This window comes from Dicentrarchus labrax, unplaced genomic scaffold (genome assembly GCF_905237075.1).
Source record: "Dicentrarchus labrax unplaced genomic scaffold, dlabrax2021, whole genome shotgun sequence".
Classification (NCBI taxonomy): Eukaryota; Metazoa; Chordata; class Actinopteri; family Moronidae; genus Dicentrarchus; species Dicentrarchus labrax.
Window position 1 is genome coordinate 9,899,185 of NW_026136707.1, and position 13,627 is coordinate 9,912,811.

General features: G+C 40.4%; 2 protein-coding genes across 3 annotated transcripts; both read right to left on the reverse strand.

Annotated features, from left to right (window-relative positions):
- Positions 1-833: 833 nt before the first annotated feature.
- On the reverse strand, positions 834-6,307 carry gapdh (glyceraldehyde-3-phosphate dehydrogenase). The gene is made up of 12 exons (XM_051406155.1): positions 6,225-6,307; positions 5,705-5,750; positions 4,123-4,222; positions 3,601-3,707; positions 3,393-3,483; positions 3,165-3,280; positions 2,793-2,874; positions 2,510-2,661; positions 2,353-2,431; positions 1,516-1,599; positions 1,331-1,428; positions 834-1,225 (listed from the first exon to the last, which is right to left on the reverse strand). Exons 2-12 carry the CDS (start codon positions 5,725-5,727, stop codon positions 1,156-1,158), a joined length of 1,002 nt encoding a protein of 333 aa, XP_051262115.1. The 5' UTR covers positions 5,728-5,750; positions 6,225-6,307; the 3' UTR covers positions 834-1,155.
- A 4,038-nt stretch (positions 6,308-10,345) lies between these two features.
- nppcl (natriuretic peptide C-like) lies at positions 10,346-12,614 on the reverse strand. 2 transcript variants are annotated; one of them, XM_051406201.1, is made up of 3 exons: positions 12,358-12,614; positions 11,385-11,524; positions 10,346-11,171 (listed from the first exon to the last, which is right to left on the reverse strand). In XM_051406201.1, the coding sequence occupies exons 2-3, from the start codon at positions 11,481-11,483 to the stop codon at positions 10,875-10,877; spliced, it is 396 nt and encodes a 131-aa protein (XP_051262161.1). In that variant the 5' UTR covers positions 11,484-11,524; positions 12,358-12,614; the 3' UTR covers positions 10,346-10,874. The 2 variants fall into 2 exon arrangements, with proteins under 2 accessions (XP_051262161.1, XP_051262160.1); XM_051406200.1 differs by having other exon boundaries at positions 11,385-11,535; positions 12,358-12,611.
- Between the last annotated feature and the right edge of the window lie 1,013 nt (positions 12,615-13,627).

Genomic DNA, 13,627 nt, shown 5'->3' on the forward strand with positions numbered 1-13,627 from the left:
ATGATTAATATTTCATTTTTTTTGTTGTGACCTGACAGAATGAATGTGTTTGCTGCCATCAATGTCACAGACCACTCAGGAACTGTGTTAATTTCAGGAATATTCAATGGAGGTTTTGATAAATCAGAAACAAAAAGAAATCTTTTAAAAAGAAAACTAAACTTTCTATATGCTGTTCCACTCAGAGCACATTCCCATATGTATCGGAGTGGTATTAAAGAAAAAATCCTCTTCTCATTTAAAGTGGTGGTTCAGTGGTGCTCATATCTTATCCTCGAGACTCATCCTCATGACCAGTGATTCAGACAAGTGACCTATAAATGGATGAGCTTGGAAAATTGCAATAATCTGTTAAATGAATATGAAACACTTTACCATTGTGGGAGAGCAAATCACTTGCAGGCATAATTCATAAAAGCCTCATATTGAACCCGTGTAGTGGGCTTTTGTCAGGTTGCATTAGTCATGCTACAGTACTCTCACAGAGTGACCAGGTATTGACCAGAACTAAAAGGGGTTAGAGCAAAAAATATTTTAACAATGGATCTATAAAAGCAATATGGTGGTGCAAGAATCCATTTGCGGGGCCAAAAGAAATTAGCCTCCACATTCCCACCGTAAACAAAAGGCCAAACAATCAAGAGCTGTCCTCGTTTTCGCACAGGAGGCATCAGATCTATGGACATAGATCTCTTGTGAGGGTTTGCTTAAGTCACTGACCCATATTGAGAATCTATTTACGAGAATAAGCATCAATCCCACTGGAACAGCTTTTCTATAGATTTCTGTGTAGCGACGAGAGGAAAAAAAAAAAAAAAAGGAGGACAAGAATCTCACAAACAGAGGACTTTATTCCACCACTGACTGCAGTACATCAGTACTACAGACAGACTTTCACACCTTCACTCCATCTCACACAAGAACAGAACAGGGAATTTAAACAAATACAAAAAAGTAATTGGTCACCAATTAAAATCTTTTTCGTTTGTGCTCTGTGGAACTTTTCCTCAAGCATGTAATGGGGGTCGACTATCTGATGGAACCAGGCAGAGTCATAGATAATACAACGTCTTATTGTAACTGTATAACTCTATAGTATCAGGAGAATGTGGGTGATGTGACATAGTGCAGTGACGGTCAATTGGCTGGTTGGGTTTACTCCTTGGCAGCCATGTGGGCCATCAGGTCGCAGACACGATTGCTGTAAGCAAATTCATTGTCGTACCTGGATAAGAAGAAAGAAAAAACAAAAAAAAAAGACTCAATATGCATAATCAGAATCATGGAAATGGATATGAGGCATTGAAATTAATTCACGATTAAGGCGTACCATGTGACCAGCTTGACAAAGTGGTCGTTGAGGGCGATGCCAGCACCAGCATCAAAGATGGAGGAGTGAGTGTCACCGTTGAAGTCTGTGGAGACGACCTGCAGGAGAGCGAAGAGAAAGGATGCCACGTTATTGAGAATACCGATTCATGAAAATCGTTTAAAAAGATCAGAGATGACACATACCTGGTGCTCTGTGTATCCCAGAATGCCCTTCATGGGTCCTTCAGCTGCAGCCTTAACAACCTTCTTGATGTCGTCATATTTGGCCTGTTAAGATCATTAAAAGCATAAAATTACATTTTATTGTTACATAAACAAACTTCTTAGTAAACTAAATTCTTAATCATCAAATTCCATAAAAACACTAAAATCAGCCTCTCGATACTTTGACTTTTCTGCCTCGTCTGTAACACTCAGCCTCAGGCCCCAATTTAAAAAATAAATAAATAAATAAAAAAAAAAACACAGGTCATAAATATATAAGCAAGACAAAATAAAAGGTAATGTAAAAGTGACAGACAGCCGTGTCTGTGGATGATGTGGAGTCATCTAAACAAGAACTTAATAGATCAAATATAACAGATACTAATATATATATATATATATATATATATATATATATATATATATATATATATATATATATATATATATATATATATATATATATATATATATATATATATATATATATATATATATATATATATATATATATTATATTTTTGGTATTATATTAGGTATGGGGGAGGAAGAGAATATAACTACATTTTTTCCACATTTAATGGTTTGTTAGTTAGCATTTATGTCAGAAGGACAGGGAATGAGGGATTAACTCAAAATAAAACTAAACTACAGTGAGTCATTAATGTTTACATGACCACCTAGTGGCTGGAAATACTATTCATTGCAGAGTTTCATCTTTTCATGGAATTTGTGGACAGTAAGAAAGTGTCCAATATTAACAATTCATTTTAGTTCATTAATTATTATGAATGATTCTTGTTTGTGGTCACTCACGGGTTTCTCCAGACGGACAGTCAGGTCAACCACTGACACGTTGGGAGTGGGGACACGGAAGGCCATGCCGGTCAGCTTGCTGTAAAATACGGACAGTAGGTAAGGTCACATACAACATATTGTACTACAACAGGAGTCATGTGTTTTTGGCACTGACCCGTTGAGCTCAGGGATGACCTTGCCGACGGCTTTGGCAGCACCAGTAGAGGCGGGGATGATGTTCTGGCTGGCACCACGGCCGTCCCTCCACAGCTTGCCGGAGGGACCGTCCACGGTCTTCTGGGTGGCAGTGATGGCATGAACGGTGCTCTGATGGACACAGAGAGGAAGAACAAGAAGAATTGTTAAATATAGCTGAACCCACTATAACTTTGTATTGTTATGTTGCCGTTTTGGCCTGCATAGCAACTCATTCCCAGGCAGAGTGTTTTTATCCTCACCATCAGGCCCTCAATGATGCCGAAGTTGTCATTGATGACCTTGGCCAGGGGGGCCAGGCAGTTGGTTGTGCAGGAAGCATTGCTATGGAAAAGGCAAAGTAACAGCATCAGTTAACTGAGGATTTTTAAAATAAAAAAAGGGCACAGTCTCAAAAGAGTTTTTGTATGACTAATGAAAGTTCAACCAAAACATTTTTTCCATCTGAGGCAGACATGCAATAAGTAAGACACTCAGTAATACTGTTGCAAAAGCCTTCAGATTTTAATTTTGGCATCAAATTTTCAAAAAAAAAAAAAAGAAAGTGAATTTTAATTTGAGAACACTTAAATACAAACAAACAAACAGTATGCGAGATATCTTCTGATTCTTACCTGACAACTGGGAGGGAATTGCTGTATTTCTCATGGTTGACACCCATGACGAACATGGGAGCGTCAGCGCTGGGTGCAGAGATGACGACTCTCTTGGCACCTCCCTTCAAGTGAGCCTGCAACGCGTTTTCAAATAGCATTTAATCTACGTCGTCTTTGGGCAGTCGATCAGATGTCATAAATGTTTTACATCATCATTTTGTTAAGAGTTAGGGATTGAGTACGTACAGAGGCCTTCTCGATGGTGGTGAACACACCAGTGGACTCAACCACGTACTGGGCACCAGCCTCACCCCATTTGATGTTGGCGGGGTCCCTCCTAAAAAGAGAAAAGTTAGTCACAAAGGCTAACTCAGTCCTTCCTTTTGCTAGTGTGTGTGAAATTTTAATCAAACTGAGAATCTTTCTACATTGGAAGCCTGTTAAGTGAACTCACTCGTGGAAAACGCTGATTTTGTGTCCATCGACGACCAGCTTGTCACCCTCAACCTTGACCTCACCCTTGAAGCGGCCGTGGGTGGAGTCATACTTGAACATGTAGACCTAAAGAGGAAATTAAAAGAAAGGATGAGGAGGGAAACTTGTGCAAGACAATTTTCACTAAATTCTGACAAAAGCAGTAAGCAATTTACATATAAATATGAAAAAGCACATCTCTGGTGACAAAAGCCTTTATTGCATATTTAATTCAGCCAGTGTGCATAGACACAGATACATTTGCCAAATGAATGAAATGTCATGAACAAATATTTAACTTAATTTAAATTAATTATTATTATTCCTGATGGATTCTGATCTTCAGACTTCCAAATAACTTTCCAAGCTCCTAAAAAGACTTGAAAAAGCTACCAGCCTTCACCCAAAGTTTACTTGAATTTACAAAACATGGGGCTGACGGCTTGAGTGGATTTAAAAATCTTAATCCTGATGCGTCATATTTCAAGCAATCTTCACTTACCATGTACTCCAGGTCGATGAAAGGGTCATTGATGGCCACAATCTCCACCTTCTTGGAGGTGAAAGCAGCACGGGTCACCAGGCGACCGATGCGGCCGAATCTGAAAAGTGAACAGTGTTGTTTCTTAGTCTGGCCTCTAGATGGGGGTATGATACCATATAAATCTGAGTGGAGTCACTGGACAGTAGGACAGAGTCATCTCAGAATCGAGAAATTGAGTTCCTGGTGCTTTTGTATTGATTGTATGAAAGTCATGAATATGAAAAATTGGGGTTTTGACACTAATTTCAACCCAAACATGGCCTACATCATGTTATTGTTATAGCTTTTCCCTCCCCACTTTGTCTGGGATACATTACTCCCCCTGGAGAGAGCTGAAAGCACAGCTGAAGGAAGGGCAGGGTTCAGGAGGAGGGGCCGAGGGAGGTGTGTGTTGCTCTCACTCTCCCCTCTCTGGGGGCTAAAGTCGAAATGAACCTTATAATGTGGTAATCCTGGTGACGGTAGTACACTGTTTGATCAAGCAGCTGAGTTACTTTTTAACCGCGGGTCCAAAATCCTGGCACAAATACACTCTGTCCTCAGACACTGGGGGAGGAGGAAGAGGGGTGGAAAGATAAAGAACAGATCCATGAAACTGATAGGGAGACTTTAACGTCGCTTTGTGTGTGTTCAATAACATTTAAGTTACGCAGGTCCTCTTATAGTTGCTTCAGACAGCAGAACAACCGTGTCGAAAGCCGCTGCCCACATTGTTATCTGCTGAGGGCCAAAGTTCGGCAGGGTGGCTGTCCACAGTTGGTGTTTGTGCATTTGTGCATGTACTCCATTACACCCCCCCCCTTCCTCAGCTATAGTGCCACAATTAATTAATCAGAGAAACTGCAGACCTGTGCTCAGATCACAAGGTTGAGACAACTCACTCAGGGACTCCGTGAGATAGGGGACAGCCTGAGACAGTTGTTAGAGTCATTCCTCCATACCAAGGGCTGTAAATGCTGCAGATTCTTTTGAAGGATCTTACAGCGTAAAAGCACTAAAATGTTATTAGCTTAATTGTTTAACCGTCTTTAGTATCAACAAACTAAAGACTCTTTATTTAGCACTCAGTGGTTTCCAAGACTTCACTCCATCATATCCTACAAGACAGTCTGAACATCTTCCTTTATGTTCCAGTAAGGAGGTTAAATGATTAGATATCATTCATTCATCTTTGTGTAACTTCTTTAGTTCAGTAGCTCTTGGTGCAGTATCCTGCCTTCTTGACTGATGAGTCTTTGCTTTTATTTATTTTTAAATTCATGTATATCTGAGCAACAAGAGAAACAAATACGCTTTAGGAAGCACAGATGGTGCATTTTGACAACTGACCCAAGGCAGCCATTACAGTAAATTACTCGAATGCTCCCTGTGTGCACAGATGAAAGGGGTGTAGCTTTGTGAGTTGGGGGTGCAGAGAGGACACAGGCTGGCCTAATAAGTGACTGTTGAACACTGAGTGTGTGTTGCTTATTTAGTGGTGCTAATTAATGGGATTTGGTTGCTGTGAAATGGATGTGAATGGATGAAAATGAGCACTTACCCATTGATACCGACTTTGACCATTTTGCCTGGGTTGTTCTAGTCCTCTGGAAGGTGAAATGAGAGAAGAGGAGGAACAATGCATCATGTTAAATACTCAAACCAACCATTTATGATGCCATATATTAGCTTTCACTTGATGAGAGACAGTACTCAGGACTCTGCTTCGAGATAAGCAAAGAGTTTAATTAAAAATGCAATGTATTCCAATGATAAGCGGTCTGTGACCACAGTCCATTTCAATGCAGATCTGCAAACCAGAACTTTCCCCTGCACGGTACAACCTACTGGATATACACACTGAAAAGTATGATTTATATCCTCATAAGTAGCAAGAAGTGCATTTAAAACAAGAGTTAAAATTGAACAAAGTTAGTGTCTATGAACTTTATGACCACATTTACTTTAAAATTAGCTTCAATCAAGCCCATGCAGATTGTCCCCAGGTGATCTAAATCAAGATATGCAGCCTGATCCTGAACCTCTCCGTCTGAAATCATTTAATTATTGATGGTATTTACCGTTTGTGAGAAGCCTCAGTCTGTCTTGCGACTCCGGGTGTGAGTGGGGAAGAGCAAAGTTTAGCTGTGTGTTTTTATGATTAACCAGAGTTGAAAACCACGCCTCCCTCATAGGTCACTACTCCTCGCCCCGCCCCCTCTGAATGTCAAGGTCATCAGCCTGCAAAGAGACATGTGAAGCTGGTTTCTGCAACTTAATGTGAGTTATTTATCCTAGAAGTTTCTCTCTTATTGTCACATTTCTGCTGCTAATTATAGGCCTCAAACTCAAGAATATGTTGTTTAGATTTACATTGTTTCAGCAGACATTCCAGTCTCATCAAGCCACCTCCCACGCCTTTAAGTGGTCTAGATATAGATACTCGGATATTAAAGTCCTCAGATAGTGGACTGAAAAGAGAGAGGGGTCTCTCACTGACCTTCTCATACAGACACACAGAGACACAGAGGGAGCAACCAGAAGGATCAAATCTCTGTCGTCCTAACTGTGACATTTAATGTTCAAAGACCACGACCCTTCACTTTCAGACGCTCTGTAGCTATAGACAGGCTTGGGTAGTAACAGATTACATGTAACTGAGTTACGTAATCTGAGAGTAAACTGCTGTTTGCAAGGTTGAACCACCATGTTTCTACAGTAGCCCAGAATGGACAAACCAAACACTGGCTCTAGATAGGCCTGTTTCACCCAAAAGTTTTTCTTTAAAAATACACAAGTAGAGGTAGAGGTTGTATTTTTGTGACTCTAAGAATCTTGGTTTTCTTTTTCTTTTTAAAAGTTACATTGTTCTGACAGTTACGTTACTTGTGTAACTTGGATTAGGTTACTGGTTACAGGTTTTCACAGGTTTCCATTTTTAAAGCAACCTTTCTCTCTCGCCTCTCCATCTCCTCAGCATAAATCAAAAGTTGAGTCTCAGTTACTTAACATGAACACATGATCATTACGCATGAGCAGAGGAGTCCATTCACTCTGCCCAGTTGTTCCTTACTCAGGTTATTTAGAAATTAATAACTATCTGAATGCTAAAAGAAACCCCACTTCATTCAAAGACAGCTTTCTTTGTCTGAAAAAAAAGTGCTGCACTCGGCAATGTGCCATGCTGCTGTCTTCACTTTTATTAATTATACACTGAATATGACAAGACCCGGATGTGACAGTTTTCTGAGTGTATTTTGACTCTTTTGTCCGGCAGCAGTGTTTGTATTTGAAAAGAAATCCCTCCAGAAGCTGTTATGAAATGTTAAATCAGAATAATGACCGTGCCAGTTTAAACCAGAAGGCCTTTTAAGTTGATTCCTGCTGGAAATATCCCCCCTGGTTGCATACTGGGCCTCATCCGTAGACAGTCCTGACAGTGAATTGAAACCTTACCCATGGCATGGCATCTTGCCACCATGAACGTACAATACATTACATATCCAACTTGACCAAAGATGACATTCAGTAGCTTTTATTTTCCACCTCAGCAGATTCACACAGTGAAACACATTTTGCAGCAGCCTAGCAGACATCTAGCTTAGCACCAAAACCGGACACTGCTGGTGTGTTTTATGGCTGCAGTCCAGTGGTCCGGGCATAGCTGAACTACCACAACCCCGAGTGCATGCCAGTCTTGGCCTCTGCTTTGCAGCTTAAGGTCAAAGAGGGGAAGTAAAGGTCAGGCTAAGATTAGACGCTGGCTGGCTAGTCAACACTTGGCCCATGTTGTACTCTCAGTACTGTAAATGCTGTCTCATACAGATCACATGTTCTTTCTATATTACAAGGGCCAAACTCTACCCACTGTAGGGAGGGAAGTGAGGGGCCATGGAATAAAATATGTGGGGGAATTATTATTTTAGATCAGTGGAAGGGTCACTGTAAGATTACAAGAAAATGTGTATTTATAATACCACTTTAAAATAATAGCAGACTCAAGTGCAAATTACTGTTATTAATCAGAATATAAGTTATATTCTAGTTTACTTTATCAGAAATTACAGTAACAACACAATGTATGGACTGCAGTTTGGTGATCTGTGCACAGTTTAGTGTGCATGTAAAAAGGGCCGTTAACTACATTTATACAACTTATGTCCTGTAGTTAATAAGTCCAGTGCGAAGTCCAGAGTGCAGCTCTCTGTGGTGAGGAACAAAACACACGATGGAGTGAGACTGCCATCTAGTGTTGCAATGTAAATCTTCAATCTTCCCCCCACTAAGGGTTGCCAGAGCTTCACAGGTGGTCACAGGGCCTTCTTGATTTTAAGGGGTCAAAACAAAACTATAATATTAATATATATATATATATATATATATATATATATATATATATATATACAGTAGGCCTATAGCTCAGATTTGTATTGATTTCTGTTAAGAAAACGCATGGTAAGGACCTGAACACAAGCTATATTCACAGAGGCTTCCCTCTCTGCTAAACAGCCTCATTCTGAATTAGAAAAGTATGAAGTTAAAACAACCAAAGAGCTAATATAAAGTATAAAAAAATATATAAAAAAACAGACACAATTGTATAAAAAGTTCCTAAAAATAGCAGGAAAACTTGCCATCTGCTCAAAATTCGTCCAAATGCTTCGTTTAACACAAACTTCCTGCAGTTATCGTGTTCACTATTTGAGTTAATTGTACAGTTTATCATTAGTTCTGCTCTGTTATTGTTCTGTATTGAATATAACATGAAATATCATTCAGTAGTCGTCAGGTTAGAAACCACTGTGTTAAAATGCAGTATAACCTAAGAGGGACTGTTGCCTGAATTAGGCTTCTCTCTGCAGCTGTGTGTGTCAGCATTGTGTGAGAATTAGACACCTACTCGTGGGTCTGTGTAAAAGTGCTCAATTTGAATATAAACTGCATGACAACTGTTGTCAGGTAAAGACTGCAAGCATGTGAAGGTGGACACGCATCTATTTGTAACAAAGAGTGATAAGAGTTACACCAAGAACACACCGACAGTTAATCTGAGAAAGTCCGGGGCTTCAAAGGTCTTTCTTGAGTCTCCCGAAGGTACATTTAAGACCTGCCTGGAGCTTTCAGTCATATCAAATGAACTTCATCTGCTGCTGAGTTGTCATGAAATTGTAGATTCACTTTTTTTCTGATCACCTAGTACTAATTAGGATCATGTGATATGATCGAAAGCTCCGGAACAGTTACTAAATGGACCTTGAGGTGAGAATAAATTGCTGTTTGCAAAGTTGAACCTCCACGTTTCTACAATAGCCCAGAATGGACAAGCCAAACACTGGCTCTCGATAGGCCTGTTTCTGGTTTTTCATGCGTTTCGTGGCCACTGTAGTTTAGTTACAATCTGGAAATACTCTGCTAGATGCCACTAAATCGCTGGAGCTTTAAAGTCTTAATGATTAATAAATAATGCCATAAAGATGTTGGTTTTTACTTGATAGTTACTTATTTAGTCATTAATATTTCATATTGTAGGGATATCCTTTTTCAGGGGATTTAAAGAAACATTTTTATTTTGTTCAACTACAATTCTGTGACCACTGCAACAAACTCTGTCTGCAGAAGATTATGTGATGTGATCAAAAGCACCAGAACAGCTACTAAATGTACCTTGAAGTGAGAGTGTCAAAAAGTCTTGATCTGAACCTCTGTATATTGCCTCCACGTTTAAAGGAATTCATGTCATGTTCTTAAACTGGGCACAATGCTGGTACAAAGACTGCCAAATGTAAAATTGCATCATATTTATATATATATATATATATATACATTTTCAAAAATAACTATTGGGTGGAACATTATGAGATTATCTGACATTTATTTGCACGCTTCAGTATTTTTGCCCTAGCAACTTGGCTGTAATGCCAGAATGAAATCAGTTTTTGGACTCAGCCGAGGGTCTTCATACATTTTCATACCGATTGGCCACCCATACTCCAGAATGATGTGGGAAGAAATATAACTTCCCTCCAATAGTCGTTGGAATATTTAATAAAGCATCAGGAGTCAAAAAAATATCTGTCAGGAGAATTTGAAGCTCCACTTTGAAGGACAAATTGAGATGACGCCTGTCATTAGAGTCAACAAGGTGGGATTTACATGAGGGACAGAAATGGATGTTGAATCTCACAATTACACAGAACACAGCAAATGTCAAATCCAATTTATTCATGCAAATCATAAGTGAACATAAAAACAAACAGCAGGAATTACAGGTGCCATCATTTTTGGATATCCACGTCCATTACACCTGATTTTACACAAGAACCCCCCCCCGCCCGGCCACAAAATGTCTAAACACTTTTACATTTACTGTACGCAGACAAAGCTGGAAACACATAAAGTGCCAATTTACTTTAAAAAAACAAAAAAAACAAGCCCAACAACCAAAGATGATCATTTGATGTAAACATAGCTCACATAGTTCTAATATTCAGTTTAATACTTACACATGGAATAAACTACACCTGCTCTGTTAAACAGCCACAATAGTGTGAAGCGTCTGATCTATGGTACAGTGCCTACGCTGGATGAAACCACATTAGCAATGCTGCGAGTTTACACCATACTACATGTAGTCTACACGCATGTAAACATCCTTCACTGCATGTCTCTGCATGTGTGTTTTTCCTTAATATACTCTAAGAAGGATGTCATCAGTCTTTACTTTCCCTCCACTAACAGCCCAGTCCGCTCATAGACCCGATTCGATCCAGTTTCAGCCCAAAGCATCCTCGGTTCCATCCCCTCCGTGACCTGTCTGGTTCTGCTCGCTTCTGGTTGGCCAGAGCCCCCTTCAGCAGGCGCAGCCAGGGGGTCTCGGCTTGCGTCTGTGCGTCGGCCCATTTGGGGTACTCGGCTGCTTTGACCCCCGAGGAGAAGGTGGACTGCTCCTCCGGTTGGGTGTTCAACAGGTTCTCCAGGTCGTCCAGGGTCAAAAGGTCATTGTATCGTTCCAGAAACTGCTCCATGAACTACAGGAGGGGAAAAAAGATTAAATTTAATTGCCAGGGAGTGTACGCGGAAGAATAATTCAATCAGTGATACATTTCATTACTCTCTCCTTATTCTTTCCTGCTCTCCCTCCCCTCCTTCTCTTGTATCCCTCATCCACTCTGAATCCTCCTCAGTCCACTCTTCTCTTCCTTTCCAAGCCTTCCCTTCCCTTCCCCTCCCTCCCTTTGTACCTGCACAGCATCGGGAGAAGGGTGCAGAGCACGAGCCTCTGTGATCTCCAGGGGTGTCAGGAGGAGCAGAGTGGCACAAAGGAGCACAGGACACAGCATGGCAGCAGAGATGACGGACAGGAAAAACTGGTGCAGGAGGACTGAAAATATACTGGTTGCAAACACCCAAATACAACTGAAATCAAAAATACTTCTATAAACGCTGTAAATATAAAATATTTCTGAAAAATCTTTGACATTATTTAATAGTTGTAATAGTCAAATATCTTTGCAGGCACAGTTTACCCAATGCTCAGTCTTTAGGATTATCCATTTTTTAAAATGAATTTTTTAATTTTACGAACATGGACCATAAAGATAAACATGGTTAGATACAGATAAGCAATGCAACAGATGTAATATATTTAGTGCGTCTAGCCGAGGCTAATTTGCAGCCCCGTCCCCGGTTAGGCTTTGAAATCTAGATTAGAATAGCCTGTTCAAACATCCAGAATCTGGACACATTTATTTTAGATTTTAGTCATGAAATCAAGTCTTCCTAACTAATTCAAGAGGAAAACTTTGTGTTGCATTAAATAATCCTCAATTTAAGGTTCAGTTAGCAGTTCAAAAAGTACTAATTAGGTGGGATCTCTTGCAAAATCGAGAGGATTTCATCATTTTTAAAAGTACAAATAAAAGTAAGAAAAGCTAAACTTTGTGTTAAAGTCTCAATTCAAAGTTATTTTACTATTCTGAGGTTGCTTTCAGGTTTTAATGCAGTATGAACTGTGGAAAAGCATTTTCTACTAAATGTATAATTTGCTTTAAAAACCCATCTGACTGTATAAAGCTCCATTTGTGGATGTAATACATTTTAACTTAACTCACTGTGATTCTCTTTGATAAGTAACTATTGCAATTTAAATAGCTGCAAAATAAACTGTTCCACATGAATATCTAACCATATTAAAGAAAATGCAAGCGTGCTCACCTGTTGGGTTGTTTTCTCTCAGAGGTCTTGGTGTCTTCTGCTCTCACAGACTCTTCTCCATCTCCTTCCTTCTCAGTCTCTGGGCTACCTCTCACTTGTTGGCACCTGCTGGGAGCATCACTATCTCACTCAACTGACTCCTCCTACTCCTCGCTTTGTGATGGAATTGAAAAGGATGATTTTCTTCCTCTTGCGTCTGTCCTCTTGGCAGGAGCGCTGAATGTTGGGGCATCAGCTTGGGATGCTGCAGAGGTTTTGTAGAGCCAGAGACGACCCCCCCCCGCTCCAACCCACCCCACCCCATCTTCTTCCTCCTCCTCATCTCCTTTTCTTTGCAGTGATGTCATAGCCTTGGAGAGAGTGATTGTCATTGCCAAGGTGACTGTGTGTACTGTGCACTCTGTGAGCCATACTGATGCCACTGTGCTGCACAAAGCAAGGTCAGAGGTCAGCTAATGCCTCATCAGAGACCAGTGAGTTATGAAGCGATCAAACTGGAAGGATTCACATTTTATGTCACGACTTCATCTGAATTATGCATTTCCCACGTGGTAACAACGCTCCTCGTGCTTATTCGCCTCCCATCTCTCCCCTTTGTCTCTGTGGTCTTTCCCAGCATGCAATGACCTCCCCTCTCTGTTGGGTAAGTTACAGTCTGTCAGTGCCATCTGCTCGCTGTACCCCCTGCCGCCAAATTACAACACTGGCAGGAGCTGGACGATCCAACACACCGACCTCAAAGTTCAGCAGCCTCTGATTATTTCAAGTAAATAAACCCCGGCAATTACAAATGTACGTCAGACACCGGGCATGCGATCAATGAATATTTTCTCTAAAAAAAGAAATAAGAAAAAAGTATTAATGCAGCTCCTGTGAGCAAAATGTGTTTTCATACCTAGCACGAACAACCAGCATTCATCTTTGTACACCACTGAAAGTTATAAACAGGGCGATTTACTCATGTTTGCATACTTAACACCCACTGAATACATTTAACTCAAATTTGTCCTCAGATAAAACCTAAGTGCTTCTACAAGCCTGTTAGCCTGTTGTTGGCAAGTGTCTTTACATAACATATCAATCACACATACAGAAATGCACCCCTCTCATCTTTTCGGAGAGGACAACGTGTGGGAGAGGGAGTAGGCGAAAAGGAGAGAGATTAGCGATGAGGGAGGGAGAGGGGGGGTTAAACTACCGTGCATGAGATGTTGGTGAAGAGAGGAGAGCTGTAAGAGGAAAAGTAGGCAATGGAGAGTAGGAGGAGGAG